At 32.8% G+C, this 24,426-nt stretch overlaps 2 protein-coding genes and 1 long non-coding RNA gene across 3 annotated transcripts; 2 read left to right on the top strand and 1 right to left on the bottom strand.

Moving 5' to 3' along the window:
* Positions 1-2,353: 2,353 nt before the first annotated feature.
* LOC127939065 (proteasome assembly chaperone 4) lies at positions 2,354-3,883 on the top strand. Its single transcript, XM_052536066.1, has 3 exons — positions 2,354-2,581; positions 3,542-3,617; positions 3,704-3,883. The coding sequence occupies exons 1-3, from the start codon at positions 2,405-2,407 to the stop codon at positions 3,823-3,825; spliced, it is 375 nt and encodes a 124-aa protein (XP_052392026.1). The 5' UTR covers positions 2,354-2,404; the 3' UTR covers positions 3,826-3,883.
* Positions 3,884-4,850: 967 nt separating this feature from the next.
* Positions 4,851-22,940, bottom strand: LOC127939064 (solute carrier family 22 member 23-like). The gene is made up of 10 exons (XM_052536065.1): positions 22,102-22,940; positions 16,669-16,772; positions 16,447-16,601; positions 14,919-15,087; positions 13,448-13,575; positions 13,257-13,359; positions 11,746-11,957; positions 11,625-11,657; positions 10,164-10,287; positions 4,851-9,007 (listed from the first exon to the last, which is right to left on the bottom strand). Exons 1-10 carry the CDS (start codon positions 22,489-22,491, stop codon positions 8,641-8,643), a joined length of 1,785 nt encoding a protein of 594 aa, XP_052392025.1. The 5' UTR covers positions 22,492-22,940; the 3' UTR covers positions 4,851-8,640.
* Positions 16,554-19,459, top strand: LOC127939066 (uncharacterized). The gene is made up of 2 exons (XR_008148881.1): positions 16,554-16,694; positions 19,145-19,459. It is a non-coding gene; the product is annotated as an uncharacterized LOC127939066 (long non-coding RNA).
* Positions 22,941-24,426: the final 1,486 nt, after the last annotated feature.

The following is a 24,426-nucleotide window of genomic DNA, read 5'->3' as shown; positions in this document are numbered from 1 at the left end:
ATTTTTCTGTAAGCATGTGAAAATTATATATGGACATATATGGCAATATCACTCTTATATATATGGCAATATATGATATTTACACATGGGATATTTTATTTGTATTTTTTGTTAACGGTGCAAAACATGCTGAAAATCTGCGATAAAGCTGGAAAATAAACAGAACAAAATATTCTCACATTCATGTTTCTTTACTAGCTACTGTACCATAAATCCAATTAAATCAAAAATCATTCAACAAGAAGTAAAAAAAAAAAAAAAAAAAAAAAGAAGAAAAGAAAAAAGAGAAAAGGTACTATTTTAGCACGAGGTTGTGACGGACCGAGAAACGCACTGTTAGTGTTACGAACCATCTTTTCTTATGTGGTGCTCATCACCTGTAAATGTTGGTTACAGGATGCAAAATAGAAGCATATCACGAGATATGTGGACAGCTTGCAGCACTTAGGACGCGATGCTCTTATTTTAAGGCTGATGTTGTCGTGTCAGGTTGCGCTGACGGTTGTTATTCATATTGGAGATTGTGAAAATATCACAAAAATCCCCTTCAATTCCCCATGCACTAGCTGATATACATGCACTTCTACTCACAGATGTAAACATTCCTCTGTCCTGTCCGTGAATGCTCGCTCTCAGGGGACTCTGAAGGGGCCAGAGGCTCGAACAGGGACGGCCCCTCACATCCCAGCACCTGCGGACAGACGTGAGCGCGCATGGGACCCGCTGCACGTGCACACGCATGTTCGGCAGGTGATGGTTATCATGAAACTCAGCGCAGACCAGCGTGACGCTGCGGGCTTGAGCCACTGGGAAGTGAAACCCTCTTATCGACTTTAGCTGTGCTTTCACATGTGTGCATCAAATTCATTCTGGTTGGAGATGCACTCCTATTACTGCAAGCACGGTATATATAGTATATAAAAAGAAACTGTTTTTTTTTTTTTTTTTTTTTTTTTACAGTAGCCTAATAATTTAATAAACATAAGTCAAGCAAAGTTAATTGATAATGAAATGATAATAGGCTATTACTAATATTAATAACAGTAAAAATAGTATTATTAATATTATGTGCTATTATTATTGCAATTAAAATAATCATAATATTATTACTTATTATTATTATTATTATAAAGCAAATTTGTCAATTAATACTAATAATACTCCAAAAACTAGTTTACATCAAATACAAGTAGCCTAATAAAAAACACGGTTACATATACTTTAATCATGGTGACTATAAATTAATCAAGGTTTTGCTACATTAACCCTAGTATTACTATGGTAGCCTATTTGTAGTAAAATATAGGAAAAAACATGGTTTGTAAACTTTTGCCATAATAACACCATGGTTAATTTTCTTAAGGGATTTGTATCTGTGTATTCATTGTTTATGACTTTTTATGTTTTGTTTTTTACTTTACTACACTTCCGTAAGTTCGCGATGCGCTCTCAGAAGTTTCGATCTGACTCAAATGATTCGCGATTCAAAGTCCCGATCTGAATCAAATGATTCATGATTCACTACAGTATAACAGCCTACTGCAATAATAATAATAGTTTGGTTTCTCATTTAAAGTTAATAAAGTAACAGCGATATTTTATATAAACACGGGAAAAATATTGCCATTCCCTCTCAGTATTCGTTATCCATTTGTTTGGAATCAGCAGAAGGTGATTCGGGTGTTTACTTCAGAATTTCGGGTGTTTCGAGCTGTGTCCGGTGTCTTCAGAAAAGCTGTAAAACAGAGACGATTCTACGGGTAAAACATCAGTTCACAGACTAAAGTTTGGTTTAGTGTGTGTTATAATATATATAGTCAATTACTGTATATGGCACACATTCATTTGTATAGGATATATATATATATATATATTCAAAATTCCGATCATATTAATGCACCATTTAATACACCAATTTCTGAATTAAAATAAAAAAAATATATATATTTTATTTTAATAAAGTTAAAATACTTTGTTTACAGCGGTAACCAAGGAAACCCTTTAAGCTCTGTATAAATGTTCCTAAATCATAATTTTGAATAAATCTGTGTTGAAGCTATACATTTTATGGTTTGAAAAAGCACTTTAGTTTTAAAACAGCAAGACTAACGTTAACTGTATGAATAATTGTATTTTTGTTCTGGCGTTTTTTTGCGTTTTTGGAGCTTTCATTTAACTTTCATTGTTGTTAAAAACAGCGTGAGCTTTATTAAGGACTTTTTTTTTTTATCGTATGCATATTAGTAATGTTCAAGATTTATAAAACCATAGCCTGTATAAAAACGCGATTAAAGGCGGTTCTCGTCCTCCAGACCGCAAGGTGTCGCTGCAGTTTTGCGTCGCGGCGGAAACCGGAAGAGCGAGGAGCGTTTTTACTTTCGTTCTTCATTCGTTGGTTTTCGGGATGGAGACGGCGCTGAACGGAGACTCAGTGGAGCCCATCACGGTGCATGATTTCTCGGAGAAGGTTCTGGAGCAGCTCGTTCACTTCCATGTGATGAAGCTGAGTGGCGGGTTCTTCCTCTGGATCGGGTCTGAGCCGGTTCTGTCCAGTCTGGCTCTGGCCGTCAGCAGCAAACACGTGAGTCCAGCCGAATCAGAATCAGAATCAGAATCATATTAGTTTGGTATTAGTGTATGTTTACCAGTTAAGCTGGGGCAGTGTATTTTTATTATTTATTATAATATTTAAATGCAGTATTATTTATATTTCGAGTTATCTTTTTATATTTTCAGTTTGTGGTTTAAGTTTACTTGTTTTATCACATGCTTTTTAGCTTGATTTAAATTTATTTTTAATATTTTTTATTATTATTTTTTGTAGAAACAATTTTTACTTTGTATATTTCCATTTAGCTTTTCTTTAGTTTACTGTATTTCAATCTTATTTTTAGTAATTTTTAATATTTCAGCTTCAATCTTTCATATTTTATTTTTCTTTAGGTGAATTTTGTTGTTGTTGAGGTTTTCATATAATATTTAGATTTTATTAATTAACTTTGTTTTTATTAAAATAGATTTAGTTTCAGTGATGTAGTTTTATACTTTAGCCATTTTTATTTTAACTCTTCTGCTGAAACCTATTTATTTCAGTTATTTGCAATTTTCTAATAATATTTTTTTTTTTTTGTATTTAATTTCATCTTTATTAAAACAATTTTTAATAGTGTAGTTGAAAGTAACAATATCTAGTTTTAGTAACTTTATTATAGGATTTTATTTTTTTCATTATTTAGCCTAAATATTTTCAACATATTTCTCTTTAACAGTTTGTCATTTATTAAAAATTTTTAAATTTAACACTTTTTAGTTTCTAATCTAATATTGTATTTAATTCCAGCTTTATTTAAATGAACAAAAACAGTTTTTAATAGCGGATTGCTGGGATACTCTTCTCTAAGTTTAATTTAAAGCACTTATATATATATATATATATATATATTATCTTGTAACAATCATTTTGTCATTGCCAAGTGTTTATAAGTCTGTTTTATTTCCTGCAGCTCGTATCATGTTGTTGTTGTTGTTGTTGTTTTCCCAGGATGCAATGCCTCTGTCCACTCTGGTTCTGGGCGACCCGTCAGACACGACTCCAAGCTCTCTTGCACAGAGACTCAGTAAGATCTGCTTTAACCAATCAATTCAGTGTTTTACAGCAGAAGTGAATGCCATCAAAGTGCAATGACATCCTCTTTCTTTTCAGCAAAGAAGACAAAGAAACAGGTTTTTGTAAGTTACAATTTACCCCTGACGAACTCAAATCTAGCGCTGCTGGTGGAGAACAGAATCAAAAAGGAGATGGAGCTTCATCCTGACAAGTTTTAAACGTTTGCTGTTTTACCTTTCTTTTTGTACATAGCTCAATAAATCTAAAGAAAAAATCTTTCAGTCTTAACAATATTATTTTGTGTGGTACTAATCCAGTTATGAGCCAAATGTAAGTTATAGCAAAGAAATCTGGTATTTTCCCATTAAATTAAAAAAGTGAAAGTACTTTAGGTTATGCACAACCTGGAAATATGAGGGGAAAGACCTCAAACAAAGTTATATGGAGTAATTATTAAAATCCTTAATTTATGAAAAAAAAAAAAAAAAGAAGGTGTGGAAAAGTTTATTTCTGTCAAAAGATGTGAGCTAAAAAAGGCAAATATTTTTATCTCACAATTCTGAGAAAAAAGTCATAACTACAAGATCAGAAGTGCAAGAAAATGGTCTAAATTCTGAGATAAGTTGCAATTAATGGAAATAAATTAAAAATTATTATTAGCTATAAGCTGCAATTGCAATCTGAAAATGTAGAAATTAACATTTCTAAATAAAAATGGTCATGATTAAATTTAAAGAAGAAAACAAAACCTGGAAATATAAGAGTGATTTTATACATTTGATTTGCAGACCTCAAAAAAAGTAATGGGGAGTAATTATTAAAATCCTTTATATAAAAAAAAAAAATATTATATTCTGCAATTGTGTAGAAATTGCTTTGTGTGAGTGTTCAGGAAAAGCTTTTTTTCTGTCACAAGACAAACGAAAAAGTACATTATTTTTTATCTCACAATTCGAAGTTACTATTGCAAGAAAATAATATTCTGATAAAAAAAAAAAAAAAATCGCAATTAATAGAAAACAAAATCTTTATTTGCTATAAACTGCAGTTGCACATAAAAAAATAAAAGAATCATAAAATAAAAAGTATACTTTTTAAAATATCAAATTATTATTTTTTTGGTTCTGCGGCATAAATATTTTTATAAAAAACTTAATTGAGACACAAATTCAGAAAAATTGTGAGATAAAGTTCAACAAGCTTCCGTAAAACCCTGTTATTAAAATATGAACAACAAAACATATTGTATTAGAAAATGGTATTTATTTACAAGTGCAATGTCTTCAAATGAACTTCTATATGTATTAAATCCTCTTTTAATTCTAATGGTCAAAATGACACGTGAAAGTCAAATACAGAAAAATACACTGATGCCTTTCAATGTTTCAGTCTCTTTTGCAAATTTTATGCACTTTGTGTTTGAGTGAATCTCATTAATGCGTGTCCAGGTCATGTTTCATACCAAAATCTAAAGGATTTAATTTTTTTTACTCAAGATCGCATTGCATTGTGACACTTCTTAATCATTTTAATATATATATTTTTTAATTAATATTTTTTGTTTTTTGTTTTGTATATATACAAAGGTGCTTGACAATTAAATAAATGTTTTTCCACATTAAAATCATATTTTTGGTACTTAATTTTCTTTAAGAAAAATATAATTTGCCCTTTGTTTTTGTTATTTTTGGGGTGAAATATGACCTGGAAATATTTTTGATTTTGTGAGATCGACTCCAGTGTGCTCTTAACAATGTGCTTTAATCAGTATTTGAAGTATTATGGAGTGCTTTAGTGTTGAAAAAGTGAAATTTGATCCTTTGCTTGTTTCTGATTATTCATTATTACTCTTGCCATTAGGATGTGAAATGACAAAACTCATATTCAGAGATAAATATACATATATCCCAGAATCCTGTATATATATATATACACACACAATCACTGTTTAAAACCGCAAACGATGTCGTTTTTGTTCTTCATTTGGTTTCTTATTCAGTAGTTTGAGGATAAACAGGAGTTTGTGTGATGTTCAAGTTACTCCACTGCTACTCTACACATTAATAATACTAGCAATAATTGTTAAATATATATGAAAACAATAAGCAGCCCTTCTAGTGGTCTTGCTCCACGTCGGCCCGAGTTCACATTTATGAATCAAGTGAATGTCTGAGTCACATTTCACAAAATAAAGCAATAAAATGAAGCCTGTTTCTGCATTGTGACATTATGTTAATAACAATTTAACACAATGCAATAAAACAAATCTCATTTTCGTAATGCATCTGCACGTTATACCTTCGTACTTCTTATTTGTATTATTCTAATGATTGTCATTCAATTCTCATTACTTGACATTGACATTTTTAACTTCATATTAGCATACCGAGTCTAAACAAAGGCTTTGTTTTGTTAATGCAAAACATCATTTGTTATTTCTTTAGATTTTGATGTGAAATGTGTCCCAGGGCACTTTCCTGACAAGTTTCATCCCTGTTAAGTTTGGTTTTTGAGTTTGTGGATGTTTGCATGTTAACCCTTGTACGTCTTTAGGTACTTTTAGTCTTTTACACATTTTTTTGTTAATGCAAAATGACCTTTTTTTTGTTGTTGACATTTTGTCTTTTAAATTGACGCACAAGGGTTAAGAGCAGACCATTACATAGTGCTGTTTTTGTTGTTGTTGTTTTTGTAGCAGCCATCATCTGTCCAGTCGTGGTTTCACACGCGTTCATTTCAGATTCATCTGGCCGACTCGTGATTGCTTTTCTAGTTTTAGTGCAAAACAGACAGAATATTAAAACCTGAACATAGTGAGGTACACAAGAACAGCATACTTCATTCATGAAACATGAGCCAAAACGTATTTCTGATGTGCTTAACCATTTCTATGAATGAAAAGAGTTTACTAAACAATTTGTGCATATAATTTGTGTCATGAATATGGAAACTTGTTTCTGCCACAGGATAAAAAAAATTATAAATAAAAAGGGTAATTGCGACTTTGTTATATAAAAAAAGTTTTTAATTCTAACTTTTTTTTTTTTTACAACATTTTTTTTTTCCTCAGAATTGCAAGTTTATATCTTACGATTCTGACCTTTTTCAGGTTTGCGAGTTTAATTTTGCGATTCTATGTTTATATCTTACCGTTCTAACATTTTTCTTAGAATTGGGTTTATATCTTACAGTTCTAACTTTTTTCAGGCTTGCGAGTTTTAATTTTGCGATTCTGTATTTATAGCTTACAATTCTAACTTTTTTCAGGTTTGCCATTTTTTCAGGTTTGCCATTTTTAATTTTGCGATTCTATGTTTATATCTTACAATTCTGACTTCTCAGAATTAGGTTTATATCTTACAATTCTAACGTTTTCAGGTTTGCGAGTTCTATTTTTGCGATTCTATATTTATATCTTACAATTCTGACTTTTCTCAGAATTAGGTTTTTATATCTTACAATTCTAATTTTTATTCAGATTTGCGAGTTTTAATTTTGCGATTCTATATTTATATCTTACAATTCTGACTTTTCTCACAATTAGGTTTATATCTTACAGTTCTAACTTTTTTCAGGTTTGCGAGTTTTAATTTTGCGTTTCTATATTTATATCTTACAATTCTGACTTTTCTCAGAATAAGGTTTATATTTTACAATTCTAACTTTTTTCAGGTTTGCGAGTTTAAATTTTGCGATTCTATGTTTATTTCTTACCATTCTAACATTTTTCTCAGAATTGGGTTTATATCTTACAGTTCTAACTTTTTCAGGTTTGCGATTCTATGTTTATATCTTACAATTCTGACTTTTCTCAGAATTAGTTTTATAGCTTACAGTTCTAACTTTTTTCAGGTTTGCGAGTTTTAATTTTGCGTTTCTATATTTATATCTTACAATTCTGACTTTTTTCAGGTTTGCGAGTTTTAATTTTACTATTCTATGTTTATATCTTACAATTCTGACTTTTCTTAGAATTAGGTTTATATCTTACAATTCTGACTTTTCTTAGAATTAGGTTTATATCTTCAATTCTGACTTTTTTTAGGTTTGCAAGTTTTAATTTTGTGAATCCATGTTTATATCTTACAGTTCTCACTTTTCTTAGAATTGGGTTTATATCTCACGATTCTAACTTGTTTCAGATTTGCGAGTTTTAATTTTACTATTCTGTGTTTATATCTTACAATTCTGACTTTTCTTAGAATTAGTTTTATATCTTACAATTCTAACTTTTTTCAGGTTTGCGATTTTTAATTTTACTATTCTGTGTTTATATCTTCAATTCTCACTTTTCTCAGAATTGGGTTCATATCTCACGATTCTAACTTATTTCAGGTTTGCAAGTTTTAATTTATCAATTCTATTTTTATATCTTTTCATTTTGACTTTTCTCAGAATTGCAGCTTAAAACGTTGTGATTCTGAGTTTATATTGTGCGATTTTGACCTCAGAATTTGCTAGTTTTAATTTTGCAATTCTGTTTATATCTTACAATTTAGATTTTTTTTCCTCTGAATTTAATTTATATCCTACGATTATGACTTTTCTCAGAATTGCGAGTTAATATTTTGCAATTCTGGTCTCATCTTACGATTCTGTCTTTTCTCAGTTTTGTTATTTTAAAGTTTCCAATTATATCTTGGGTTTGTATCTTGATTCTTTTTTCCTTAGAATCGCGAGAAAAAGTATGATTTGCGAGATAAAACATTGCAAATACCTTTTTTATTTACTTTTTACCCTGTGATGGAAACAAGCTTCCGTGCATGAATGAAGTCAGACGGTTCTTACTATCAACGTCATTCTGTCCTTAATAAATACCAAACTTACAAAAAAAAAAACACTGCTCTATGAGTTTGTTGTTCGGTAGTGGCCATTCAAAAAATAGAGCTCATTTCGGTGAATGCAAGTTAAAATAACATTTCCAGTTTGTTCAATGGTAGTAATCTTCACAGATGCTGGTTAATGAGGCGTTTGGCACTTTTCGCGTTTCACAGTTTAAAAACTCTTCATTCGAACGTTCATAGAAAACACCATTATGACGTCCTCATACCATTGGCTGTGCTGTTGCTAGGCACCAAGCCATTGCCGGGGTTTACGACTTGGTGAAGAGGCGTGTCCTGAACGCGTGAATACTCCCTGACTTCGGTCCCGGCCAGTAGGTGGTGCTGCTCTCCAGGGAGGATGGGCTGCCGCAGAAGCCCCTCCCCCTCAGCGATAGTCTCGGGCAGCGGTTGGCCAGCGGTCTCCGGGAGCAACGGTATGCAAATGGTGCAAAGCAGAGTGCAACAGGTGAGGATCACGTGATGCAGAAAGAAACCTTTCTGATTGTGGAGCTCCATCAGCGGTGCCGTTAGCATGCCGAAACCTGCGCTCGCCAGGACCAGACCCACACCACCACCCCTGTAACGACGAACCAAGAGACAGCCGTCAAACACGTTCAGCATCATCAGGTAATTCATTAAAGGTGCAGTAAGAGATTTTTCAGAAACGCGGTTGTCAATGGATCAGACCGTGCACAAAAACACACATTTAAACTTTTAGTAAAAATAGGGTTAGTGTAGGTAACTAAAACTAAAACCATAGAGAACACTTATTGTTTCTTGAATAAAATAAACATTAACCAAAATAAAATGCTTTTTTTTTTACTTTTTTTTTCTCTGATTATTGCCAAAGCAGCAACTCTTTGTGCTAAAATTAACTAAGGCTGAATAAATTACAATAAAATAAAAAAAATATGTAGACATTTAAAAAAAATACTAATAAAAATGCACAATAAAATAACAAATTGTAAGAATAAAGTGAAAAAATATATTAGAAAAAAGTTAAGGAAATATAAATATAATTAATTCAATATATTAACAAAACACTTGTTAAAACGAATTATATTTTCATTTAGTTTACATTGAACTACTAAAATAACTAAAAACAAAACTAATTAATAAATAAAAATTTATAAGCATAATCTAAAATAATAAAAATGACAACTACATAATTACTAAAACTTTAAAATAAGTAAAAACAAAAATGCAAACTAATTTCAAAAATTAACAAAAATGACATTTTTCATTTTAGTTTAGTTTAAAATAATTATCTAAAACAAATAAGTTCATAAAAAGTATATATTTAAAAGAACTAATGAAATTGAAACAAAACAACAAAATTATTAAACCTTAAACAAAAGAATAATAAACTAGAAATTAGAAAATTAACATTTGGTTAAATAAGCAGAATTATTCAAACCGAAAAAAACATAATGTAAGAAAAAAAGACAAATGAATTGTATAAGTTTCATGATTTCAAAAAACCAGAGATGCTTTTGATTACTAACAACAACAACAACACAAATACTGAAACCTGAACAGAACTAAAATAACAGATTTAATAACAGAATCGAATTCAAAATGACTGATACACAATTAAAATCAAAAGTTGCATCTATTAATATTATTTAATTAACCTCAGATAACTAACAGTGCATAGCTGTATTTGTACTAACTGAACAGTGCTCAGTGTAAAGTGCTGTGGATCGCTCAGAACAGACTCGGCTTGAACTGACCTGATGACCGTCGGCGTGATCTCAGCGCAGTAGAAGATGCTGAGTGTGCTGACCGCATGAGACGAGAACATCCCGATGATGGAGAAGGCGTGCGAGAAGCGCTGGTTCAGTGTGTCCTGCAGAACTAGGACCACAGAGACTATATAGAAACACACGCAGCTTGCCCCAAACATACAGTAACTTCAGTAAATCACTGCTAATTCTGTTCTTGATGCATTTAAATCAAAGCTACAATTCATGTTCGAATGGAGTGATTTTCTTTACAAAGAAATATGTGTTCGAGATTCATGAATGAAGCCCATTCTTCTTTCAGATTTTTCTATAAAGTTTGTTTCTGCTTCAGTGTTTACATCATCAGAAAATGTAACTATTATTGTCCAGATCTAATCTGATAAATGCAACTATTCGCCATAAAGATATTAACAATAACATTAACACTTTTGAAAAGTGCTGTACACATACAGAGGACTCATTTTCTTTCTTCGAAAAAATTAACATAAAAATCACAACATTATTCACAATTACTTTATTTATTGACATCCCTAGTAATTTATTGCTTTAAAAATATTTTTATATTTACTCTCAATATACTATATGCACTGGTGTGATAATAAACTGAATAGACACACACACATATATATATATATATATATATATATATATATATATATATATATATATATATATATATATATATATATATATATATATATAAATATATATATATATTTGTGTGTGTGTGTGTTATATATAATTTCTAATATTATGAATAATTTATGACTCAGAATGTTACAAATGTATTTGTAGAAATTAAAAAATATATTATTGAAATTAACATTATTTATAGAAATGTAAAGTGTTACTGTCCAGCCATAGTATATTTTATTTATTTGACTATTTTAATATATTTTTAATGTAATTCTTTATTTTAATCAGGTTTTATGTATGTATTTATTTTATCTTATATTATTTTAATTTTATATTTTTTATTTATTTTAATCTTTGTTTTAGTTTATATTTTACTTAAATTTAAATATAATAAAATATTGATTAAAATAAATAAATGTAAATTAAATGGATTTCTACTGTATTTCAATATAATGCATGATCAAAATAAATACAAAATATTCTCTCTAATGCATATGTATTATTTTAAATTACCTTTATAATAAATCAATTGATTAATTAAAAACAATATTTTTTATATTACCTAGGTTAAATTAAGCCAAATACAATTGATTATTTTATGCAAAATGTATAACTCAGAATGTTTAAAATGTATCAGTAGAAAATAATTCACATTAATAATTGCTGGTTATTGCTCCATGCAATTTCATGTTAGCTACAATATTGCATGATTATTTAAATGCATTTGATCATTTATTTAACATTCATTATTCCCTTCTGTCACAACAGTGCTTTATAAAAAAAGTATGCTAATGCATGATATTATTGTATTACCTGCATCGTGCAATAGACTGTACTTCCCGATCACTGTATAAGGAGAAAGAGACATCTGTTAGTAAACGCGCAGAGACCGATGCACGCGCACAGAGTCTCCGTCATCACGCGCTGTACGTACGGTTGAGCAAACCCAGCTGCAGCAGCGACGCCAGAGCCGTGATGATCATGAAGGTGAGCAGTCCTCCTCTCCTGCCGAAGCCAGCCACCACCGGAAACAGCACCAGGCAGGACGAGATGGCGATCGCCGCGAGCGCGTAATAGTGAAGATGAGACGCGCTGCCCTCCAGAACACTGCGCGCGAAGCAGTGATGGATGCCGTAACCCGTCAACCTGAGAGCAGCACACAGAGCCGAGGATTCAGAGTCGAGAGCAGAACAAACACACAACCATTCGCTCGCAGACTAGAGCTGAGTCTCAGAGAGAGAGAGACTGGCGCACAACTGGGGAGAAATCATCCAGATCCGGGGATTCGCAAAGGAGTGACGGGGTCCGTGGAAACGTTTTCCGAAGTAAAAAATAAAAATGTAAATACATTATATATATATATATATATATATATATACTTACTTTAATCAATAGTACATTATATATATATATATATATATATATATATATATATATATATATATATATATATATATATACTTACTTTAATTAATAGTTTTTAATCAAATTTTATATATTTATTTATTTTAATAGTATTATGTATTTATTTATGTATTAATTTTAATGTATGTTTTAATTTTAATAAAAATTTAAATAAATAAATAAAAAACAATTCATTAAGAAATAAGATTAAAATAAGTGTTAAAATTATTACAATAAATAAATAATATTTATATTAAATAAAAATGTGAATATATATATATATATATATTACAATAATATATTGTAAAATATATATATTAAAACATAAATAGTTTAATTAATAGTTTTTAATGAAATTTTTATTTATTTTAATATTTTTACGCATTTATTTATTTCGATACATTTTATTAATGTACTTATTTTAGTCTAATATTTATGCATTTATTTTAATACATTTTTTATTTTAATTTAATTTATATTTATTATTTTTTGTATTTGTTTTCATAGAATTTTATGTATTTAACCTGTTTTTATTTATTTATATATTTCAATTTTCTAATGTAATTATTCATGTATTTATTTATTTTAATGTATGTTTTTATTTTAATCCACTTTTTAAATAAATAAATACAACAATTAATCTATTTATCTATCTTATTATTTATATTTATATTTTTTTATTTCTGTATTTGTTGTAATTTTATCTATGTATTAAATCTGTTTTTAACTCTTTATAAATTTCAATGTTTCTTTTGTGTTTTTATTTTGATCTTTTTTTATGTATTTATTTATTTATTTATTTATCTCAATGCATGTTGTTATTTTAATCTAATGTTTTAATAAATAAATACATAACAATTTAGTAAAATAAATAAATAAATAAAAAAGATAAAATAATTAAATAAAATAAAAATTCTTAAAATAAGTAAGAGTCAATCCCAGAATGCAGAACGCTCAAGAGTCAATCCCAGAATGCATTGCAACAAGTTTCTAATGTAACATGATCTCTCTGTGTTTAAGAGGGCGTGATGCAGCACTCACGAGTTCACACACAGGACCACGGTGTTCTTCCACAGGTTTCTGGTGCCAGTTATCTGCGTCACACAGTACGTCTTCGGCTTCTGCTGCAGCTCTGCCTCCAGCTCTGCAAAACCACCATCATCATCCTCATCATCCTCATCCTCTTCCTCACGCTGGAGGTAAAGCACTCTAAACGCAGCAGCTCTGCTCACCTGAGAGGATGCCGCTGGAGTCGGTTGCCGTGGCGATGCTGTTGCTATGGGCGATGCGGTACATCTGTTGCTTGGCTCTTTGGTAATGTTGAGTGACCAGCAACCAGCGCAGAGACTCCGGAAACATCCTGAGCAGAGAAACACCAGGGCGGGACGCTTAAACTTAGACATAAAACTGCCCAAAAAAGATTTTCTTTGAGTTTTTTGGTCTTGTTTTCATAAAAAGGCCTTAAAACACAGAATTTAAGAAGACATTATTTGTAAAGGTTGATTATATAACACTTACAGTGAACTAATAAAAAGATTAAACTAGAAATGAGAAAATTAACATTTGGTTCAATTAGCAGAATTATTTAAACCAAAAACACAGAATTTAAGTTAAAAAGACAAATGGATTGTATAAGTTTCATGATTTCAAACAACTAGATATGCTTTTGATTATTAAAATTTAATTTAGACATTATTAATTTAATAATTGTCTTTATTTTAATGTAATTTATATTTATGTTTTAATCAGTTTTAATCTAATTTTAAGTATCTATTTAATCCGTTTTTATGTATTTATATATATTTTTTATTTTTTTTAACCAAATTATCTATTTATTTATTTTAATGTATGTTTTTATTTTAATCACATTTTTTAATAAATAATAAAAAAAGATTGTATAAGTTTCATGATTTCAAACAACTAGATATTCTATTGATTATTAAAATTTAGACATTGAATCAAAAGTAAAAGAAAAAAAAAAGGAATTTAGGAGATATTAAAAACATATTTCATAGGGCTTAAAACATGTTTCCTGATTTCAATCAACTAAACAGTTTATTTTATCATAAAAATTAAAGTCATAAAATTATAATTAAATTTAAACATTTAAACAAAAACTAAGAAAGAAATTACAACACTTAAAAACACAGAAATCAGTCAGAGTTTATCCATTAAAATGGGATCACTTAAATCAATTAAGTAATTTATTTATTTATTTATTTTGGGGGAAAACCCAAAAATGTTCAGAAACTAAGGGAGTTTATCATTAAAATGAGGAAAAATATTGGTCAATGTCTGTAAATTTCCCCCTTTGAAACTAAATTCAGTTTTTCTTACTACACTGAATAAACTTTACTTTAACAATAAACACTTAATTTCAATACATTTTTCAGAAAACAAGACTTAATATCATAAAGTCATTTGACAATTTTTTTAGTAAATGCATCTTGATTAAAGGATGTTAAGATAACGACAAAACACACTTATGCTTGTTTTTTTTTGTGTGTGTTGTTTCGGGGTGATTAAATGTAAAATAGATTATAGACTAAACTAAAGGAAATATGGTCAAAACAAATCTATCCCTAAAATGTATTTGAGTTAGTAAACACGATTTTGTTCTCATGCATTTCAGTTGTGCATGAGTGCTTTTCCAGTTGCATGTGTCTCGTGCTCGGGTTTAATGTGTTTGATCGAGCGTCTTACCAAACGTACGGCAGCATGAGCACAAACGGAGCGATGATGACGATCTGCAGGATCTGCCAATCACGACACAGCGCCGCCAGACCGGGCATCAGCAGCTGACCAATCACGATGATCAGATTGGCGATCAGCGTCATGGAGAAACGCCACGCGGGCAAACACAGCTCGATCCCTGAGAGACCAGACACCGGCAAACATCAGCACATCCAAATTCAAATGGGATCCAGAAAAAAAATAAACAGATTTTTGGTGAAAAAAACAAAAAACAAATTATAGGGCCCTAAAATTATTTAATACATTTTGTTAACTTTTAATAATTAGGTGTTAAAGTATGTAATAATTAAACACTGGTTTTAATCAAGCTGGACTAATAGTTAATTACAAAAGTAAAAATTATAATGAGAAACACTGAACAAATCGAATTGATTTCATAGGGAGCTAAAACTGTAAATAATAATAATAATTATTTTTTTATTATTATTAATAATACAATTTAATTTAACCATTGAAACAAAAGAAAAAAAATAAAATAAAATAAAATAAATACAAAACAAAACTACGGTTCTCATAGGACAGTAAATAATTGTATACTTGTTACACTTTTAATAAACCTTTGTTAAATTGTACCTGATTCCAGTTAGTTAGACTTTATTTAACCATAAAAAATTGAAATAATCAAGAAAACAAAATACTAAAAAAAATGGGGTGGTTACATTTCAATTAATAAAGATTATTTATTTTAATTTATTTAATAATCTGTTGTAAAATTGTATACATTTCCCAGTTTAAATGAAATAAATATGTTTTTATTAATAAAATGTTATTTAACCATTAAAATAAAATTCTAGAAAAATTACAATGAAAAACAGAATCATCGTTGTTCAACTTGTAAACGTTATTTTATTAAAAAAAAATTCATTAGAAATGTTTTTTATTGCTCAAATATAATTTAAACATAAAAAAATTAATCAGGGGAAAAAATTAAATGGAATTGAGGAAAAAAATTTTTTTTTCAAGATTAATTGTTGTTAAACTTGCAGAAGGCAGCTATTGTTTTGGTTTCCGGATTTCAATGAATTAGTTTTGGACTCTTAAAATGTAATAATTAAAACAGAATCCAGAATTGTTTTACAGAAAATAAGTATATTATATTACTTCGTACCTAAAAAATAACAGTAGTGAGTGAAAAGCATTGAGCACTCTTTTTCAAACTCTGCTTTTTCAGCTAATAATGCACACAAAGAGTTTTGTTTTTCAGTAGTACACAGCGCCACCTACTGACCTGGAAAAAATGAAAATTTATTACATATTCACATAGAAAACAGCTATTTTAAAAAGTAAAATTTGTAAATAATTTTACTGTGTTTTTGCCCAAATAAATGCAGCCTTGGTGAGCAGAAAACATTTAGTTAGTAAGTGTCTCTCTCCTTATTCTTCAGACACTGAGAATGAAATGGATGGAGTCCAGACCGCAGCATAACTCAATCCTACAACTCTATTCATCTGGGAGTAACAGAGGGGTCGGACTCACTCAGGACGTAAAGCGAGAGTCTGATCGCCGCCAGACAGAAGCCTTCGAAGAAGCGCAGCGTGCTGAACATGGCCATATCCACAGAGAAGGCCACGGCCAAGCCGAACACCAGCACAGACAGCACAGACACCAGCAGCACGGGGATCCGGCCCAACCTGAGACACACACACCGTCACACACACATCACAACATCTGCAACACACCAGTGTGTCTCTGACCTACCAGTCTGCCATCGCTCCCATCAGCAGGTACCCCACGATCGAGCCCACCAGCAGAGAGAACTTAGCGATGTGGACCTTCCACTCGCCGTCACACACCAGCGTCCACTGCAACACACACACGACAGAGTCATAGAGACACACACACTGCAATACACACTCAACAGAGTCAAAGAGACACACACACTGCAACACACACACAACAGAGTCAAAGAGACACACACACTGCTGCAACACACACAAGACAGAGTCATAGAGACACACACACTGCAACACACACACAACAGAGTCAAAGAGACACACACACTGCAACACACACACACAACAGAGTCAAAGAGACACACACACTGCAACACACACACAACAGAGTCATAGAGACACACACACTGTAACACACACACACAACAGAGTCATAGAGACACACACACTGCAACACACACACAACAGAGTCATAGAGACACACACACTGCAACACACACACAACAGAGTCAAAGAGACACACACACTGCAACACACACACACAACAGAGTCAAAGAGACACACACACTGCAACACACACACAACAGAGTCATAGAGACACACACACTGTAACACACACACACAACAGAGTCATAGAGACACACACACTGCAACACACACACAACAGAGTCATAGAGACACACACACTGCAACACACACACACAACAGAGTCATAGAGACACACACACTGCAACACACACACACAACAGAGTCATAGAGACACACACACTGCTGCAACACACACACAACAGCGTCATAGAAACACACACACTGCTGCAACACACACACAACAGAGTCATAGAGACACACACACTGCAACACACACAAGACAGAGTCATAGAGACACACACACTGCAACACACACACGACAGAGTCAAAGAGACACACACACTGCAACACACACACACAACAGAGTCATAGAGACACACACACTGCAACACACACACACAACAGAGTCATAGAGACACACAGACTGCAACACACACAACAGAGTCAAAGAGACACACACACTGCAACACACACACACAACAGAGTCATAGAGACACACACACTGCAACACACACACAACAGCGTCATAGAAACACACACACTGCTGCAACACACACACAACAGCGTCATAGAGACACACACACTGCTGCAACACACACAACAGAGTCATAGAGACACACACACTGCAACACACACACAACAGAGTCATAGAGACACACACACTGCAACACACACACAACAGCGTCATAGAGACACACAAACTGCTGCAACACACACAACAGAGTCATAGAGACACACACACTGCAACACACACACAACAGAGTCATAGAGACACACACACTGCAACACACACACAACAGCGTCATAGAGACACACACACTGCTGCAACACACACAACAGAGTCATAGAGACACACACACTGCTGCAACACACACAACAGAGTCATAGAGACACACACACTGCAACACACACACACACACACACAACAGAGTCATAGAGACACACACACTGCAACACACACACACAACAGAGTCAAAGAGACACACACACTGCAACACACACACAACAGAGTCATAGAGACACACACACTGTAACACACACACACAACAGAGTCATAGAGACACACACACTGCAACACACACACAACAGAGTCATAGAGACACACACACTGCAACACACACACACAACAGAGTCAAAGAGACACACACACTGCAACACACACACAACAGAGTCATAGAGACACACACACTGTAACACACACACACAACAGAGTCATAGAGACACACACACTGCAACACACACACAACAGAGTCATAGAGACACACACACTGCAACACACACACAACAGAGTCATAGAGACACACACACTGCAACACACACACGACAGAGTCATAGAGACACACACACTGCAACACACACACAACAGAGTCATAGAGACACACACACTGCAACACACACACAACAGAGTCATAGAGACACACACACTGCAACACACACACACAACAGAGTCATAGAGACACACACACTGCAACACACACACAACAGAGTCATAGAGACACACACACTGCAACACACACACAACAGAGTCATAGAGACACACACACTGCAACACACACACAACAGAGTCATAAAGGAACAATAATAATAATGAGAATTAGATCATTACAATAATGAACATCTGGAGGTTAAATGTTAAACAATTCAACAAATATGCTTTGTTTTTTTAATGCAAAATATAATTCATCTCTCATTTATATTCAGATGTAAAAAAATAGAAAACCTATGCACTGCAAGAAACGGCCTAAAACACAAAATGCGTTTAACAAAACTCCTGTGTGACTCACTCCAGAAGGACATTGTGTTTGCGGCATTGAAACATGATAATTAAAATGACAAATTTGATTAGAAATTGCACTGCTGAGTTCACAAAGACCAATAAACTTCACTAAAGCTAGATCTCTTCTCTCCTGCAGTGTTGTCACATCCTCAAATGGGCCAGAGTGCTTCATTAGCATTTGAATGAAGCTCTTTAACACAAAGAAAAAGACACTAGACTATCGGTGTGATAAAGGTCACACACTCACAGCAGGTCATCAGGACATCAGGCATCCGTCTATTCAGCCAAAGACTCCAAGAAAAACATCCCAACAGGAACAGTGCCCTGGAATGCACAGCATTATCTCAGACTCACAGATAAACTAATGAATTTGGAGGGAAGCTTGTGCTTGTTGGGGCTTGTTTCACCAGGGGATAAAATAAAAATATGATTGTGACTTTTTATCTCACAATTCAGGCTCTTTCTCTCTTAATTATAAGAAAAACTAAACAATTGGGAAAATATTAAGTCAAAATTGGTAGAAAAAAGGCAGATAAGATGTTCACTTGCAACTGTTCATGAGTTTATATCTCAATTCTGAGTTTATATTTCAATTCTGAGTTTATATCTCAATTCTGAGTTTACATCTCAATTCTGAGTTTATATCTCAATTGTGAGTTTATATCATGCAATTTTGAGTTTATATTTCAATTCTGAGTTTATATTTCAATTCTGAGTTTATATCTCAATTTTGAGTTTATATCTCAATTCTGTGTTTATATCTTAATTCTGAGTTTATATCTCAATTCTGAGTTTATATCTCATTTCTGAGTTTGTATCTCAATTCTGAGTTTATATCGCAATTCTGAGTTTATATTTCAATTCTGAGTTTATATTTCAATTCTGAGTTTATATCTCAATTCTGAGTTTATATCTCAATTGTGAGTTTATATCATGCAATTTTGAGTTTATATTTCAATTCTGAGTTTATATTTCAATTCTGAGTTTATATCTCAATTTTGAGTTTATATCTCAATTCTGTGTTTATATCTTAATTCTGAGTTTATATCTCAATTCTGAGTTTATATCTCATTTCTGAGTTTGTATCTCAATTCTGAGTTTATATCGCAATTCTGAGTTTATATTTCAATTCTGAGTTTATATTTCAATTCTGAGTTTATATTGCAATTCTGAGTTTATATCTCAATTCTGAGTTTATATCTCAATTCTGAGTTTGTATCTCAATTCTGAGTTTATATTGCAATTCTGAGTTTATATTGCAATTCTGAGTTTATATCTAATTTCTGAGTTTACATCTCAATTCTGAGTTTATATCTCAATTGTGAGTTTATATCATGCAATTCTGAGTTTACATCTCAATTCTGAGTTTACATCTCAATTCTGAGTTTATATCTCAATTGTGAGTTTATATCATGCAATTTTGAGTTTATATTTCAATTCTGAGTTTATATTTCAATTCTGAGTTTATATCTCAATTCTGAGTTTATCTCGCAATTCTAAGCTTATATCTCAATTCTGGGTTTATATCTCAATTTTGAGTTTATATCTCATTTCTGAGTTTGTATCTCAATTCTGAGTTTATATCTAAATTCTAAGTTTATATCTCATTTCTGAGTTTATATCATGCAATTCTGAGTTTATATTGCAATTCTGAGTTTATCTCGCAGTTCTAAGCTTATATCTCAATTCTGAGTTTATATCTCAATTCTGAGTTTATATTTCAATTCTGAGTTTATATTTCAATTCTGAGTTTATATCTCAATTCTGAGTTTATATCTTGCAATTCTGAGTTTATATCTCGCAATTCTGGGTTTATTTTTCAATTCTAAGTTTATATCATAACTCTTGAGTTTATCTCGCAATTCTAAGCTTATATCTCAATTCTGAGTTTGTTACTTGCGATTCTGAGTTTATATCTCAATTCTACGTTTATTTCCCACAATATTCTGTCTTTTTTCTCAGAATTGCGAGTTTATTTCTTAATTCTGAGTTCACATCATGCATTTGTTTATATCCTGCAATCCTGTGATAATTCTGAGATAATAATGAAACAAAAGACGAGTTTGGTGTGAGAATCACATATAGCATTCATATATATTTATTTAGAGTTTATTTTTTGACAATTCAGAATTTTTTCTCAGAATAGGGGAAAATTGTGAGACAAAAAGTCACAGTTACCTTTTTTATTCTTTTATTCCATTTCAGAAACAGCCTTCCATATGAATTAGCCAACATCTGTGCACTGAGCTCTGAAAGGAAATAGTGACATAATAATGTGATAAAAGCCTTTATAGGAACTAGTTCTGTGTGAGATTCACACACAGCGTTCAAAGATGTTTATTTGGAGTCTCAGCTGCGCAAATGCAAATCTCACAGGAGTTTCCAGGATGAGGATTCTCAGACTGTGACTTTTCAGACAGTTTTTGCAATCTAACAGTCTGTTTATTCAGATTTTTAGAAGGAGCATGCTGACATTAGTCATTGGGCCTCAGCATAATCTCTTTCTCTGGGGTGAGCATTTAAACACTTATTAAAGTCCGAACTAAGAGATATAAACTTGCATTTGCGACAAAAAAGAAAACAATCAGAATTGTGAGATAATATAGTTAATTGTTATATTAGGTTTAAATAGTAGGCCATTTCATGCTGTAACTGCATGCTTTTTTGAATTTTACCTGTTTCCCTCCACTTGTTTTTCTGCACTCTCAGCTGCAAGAGTGACGTAATTGAGACATTTATTCCAAATTAATCTATTATGTATTTTAATGTGACAATTATGACATTTTATGCCATAATTACGATTGAGCAAAGCATGAACAGGCTTTGGTTCAGCCTTTTTGCAGCTCAGCCCCACAGTCCCCATTCACTTCAATTGTATAGAAGCAGCATGAACATTCTGTTAAACCTCTTCTTCTTCGTCGTACGTGTTTGAAAGGACAAAGTAAATGTGAGTAAACATTTAGGGGTGAGTAAATACGACACATTCTGACCAATGACGGAATTTAATATTTTTAGGTGAACTGTTTCTTTAAATGGTAGATTTCCATCCGCCGGAGGGAATCCTTTCCAAGGGCATCCTTTAGAGCATCTTACCTTGGTGACCACATTCTGCTGCAGTCCCGACTGCAGCTCGAACCTCCACTCCGGGCACACGCATGCCGTGATGTTGCTGCTCTCAGCGCCGTTTCCGGTCGCGATCAGATCGAAGATATCCCGAGCCGAACTCGTCCTGTTCTGATCCGGACGGACGCACTTCCTGTCCGGTTGGCCGAGCAGAAAGTGGTCCGAGAACTGGCTGAACGAGATGAGGAACGCCGGGATCCACGTCAGAGCCACCAGGCGCCGCTGGTACCTCCCGAACCCCCCGAGGAACGGAAGGACTACCGTGTCCACCTGCGAGAGCCGCTTGTGCGGCGCAGACTGCGACACACTGCCGTTCTCCTCCGGTGATGGCTCGAGCCCGTCCAGCTGAACCGCGTCCATGGCGCATCGGTTTCAGGGGTCTTTGTCTCACAATCACACACACCGAGGTTCGGTCCGGTCTGAACGGGACCCAGTAATGATAAGTAGATGCGCAAGGGGCCCCATAAGGTCTTTCTCGAACCCGGTTGTCACAACAACGCCATCGCCGGGCTGAACGATGCCCCGATCTGCGCGACTGTGCCCGGTGGTCTCCAACAGGTCCGCAGGTAACGCAGCTGGCGCACAGGTGTGGCCCGTGTCTCCATGCTTGAGTCCCGCGGTCCTCACATCAGGGATGATGCTGAGCTGTTCCCGCCCAGCGCTCGCGCTCTAGCTCATAAACATAATAAATAACCCCCGGGTGTAGCGAAGGCTTGGTCACTCGGTGCACCGCACGCCCGACGCACCAGCGTCCGCCCGTTTATCACCGGCGATCGAGCACCAAACGCAAGATCCGCCCTGTTCTCGCGCTGCCATTGGCTCACGCGCTGATCTGTCATCCGGTGTGTGTGATTGGACGAGCGCAACAAAGAGCCTTTGTGTGGCATCTGCCCCCCGTGAACTCCGGGCAAGACACTTGCACAGTGGCCTTCGACAAATAGTGCGCATTTAACTTCAGTTTGTTTCAAATAAACAGACTGCACAAAAATATGACATATTCAAGCCATACTACATGACAATAACATATTTTATTCTGTAGTATACTATGCATTGCGTTTACTCTACATTACTTTGCTAAAGTAGATAAATGAATACAAATAGACATGAAATATTGATTTTTAAAAGTTTTTATTTGAGGGAAAAAAGAGTGTCAAGGAACATTATATTATATTATATTATATTATATTAAGCTATACATTATATTATAAATTTACATTACATCTTAATTTGGGTTTATTATTTTATTATATGAGAAAAAATACAGTGCCGAACATTAATGAATAAAAAAATATTATTATATATATAAATTATTGCATTATGTGAGAAAAAAGACTGAATAGTATTAATGCATTATATTATATTATATTATATTATATTATATTATATTATAATGTGCATTATGTACATGATCTTGCTAAATAAATAATTAAATAAACGGACATGAAATATTGATTTGAGTTTACATTATTTTAATATGTGAGAAGAAAGAGTGCATAGCATTAATGAATTATTTCATATTATGTAACATTTTATTAGATTAGATTAGAATGTGTATTATTAATCTACTTGCCATAAAAATAATTAAGTAAATGGACATGAAATATTTAATTTATTATATGAAAAAAAGGACACATTTAGTTTATCATTTATTTCACTTGAGATTCGAAAATGATGAGGACCAAACACTATAACAATTCAGCTTTTGAAACATATTTTTGAAATGCATTTTGGTTCATGTTAAATGCATTCAACAGTCCAGTGATGTCTTCCCTATTTTTATGAAGTCATTGAAATATCTGCATGTTTGGGTTGCATCAGGCCCTGCAGCATATGGCCTGGCACACATGAGAGCAGACACAAAGCTTCTCCTGGAGAAGTCTGCTGTCCTTGGCTCACTCTGTGGATTGTGGATTATCCTTTACACCCGAACCAGGACAAGTGCAGCATTCAGGACACGGACTGTACATCAGACATTCAGCACAGGTAATCTTTCAGTGCTTTTTTAATTTATAGGCACATTTATGTCAATTGAAATGCAATCATAAAAATAGACTATTTTGTCATGATTTCCACCACAACCATCAATTTGGCCCCTAAAAATATTAGTGTTCTTGCTTACTAAGAAAACAACAGTGTAAGTGAGGAGCCTGAGAAGAAATACAATAAAAAAGTTATTATTATTAATTTTTTTTTATCATGTTTTCATTGTGCATAATTTCCAAGCAAGCTGCAATTGTGTCAGATTTCTCAAATTATATGTTTTAGAACGATGCATTTTTTAAATATATGTAATCG

This window comes from Carassius gibelio, chromosome A20 (assembly GCF_023724105.1).
Source record: "Carassius gibelio isolate Cgi1373 ecotype wild population from Czech Republic chromosome A20, carGib1.2-hapl.c, whole genome shotgun sequence".
Taxonomy (NCBI): Eukaryota; Metazoa; Chordata; class Actinopteri; order Cypriniformes; family Cyprinidae; genus Carassius; species Carassius gibelio.
This window is presented reverse-complemented; position numbering and strand designations above follow the sequence as displayed.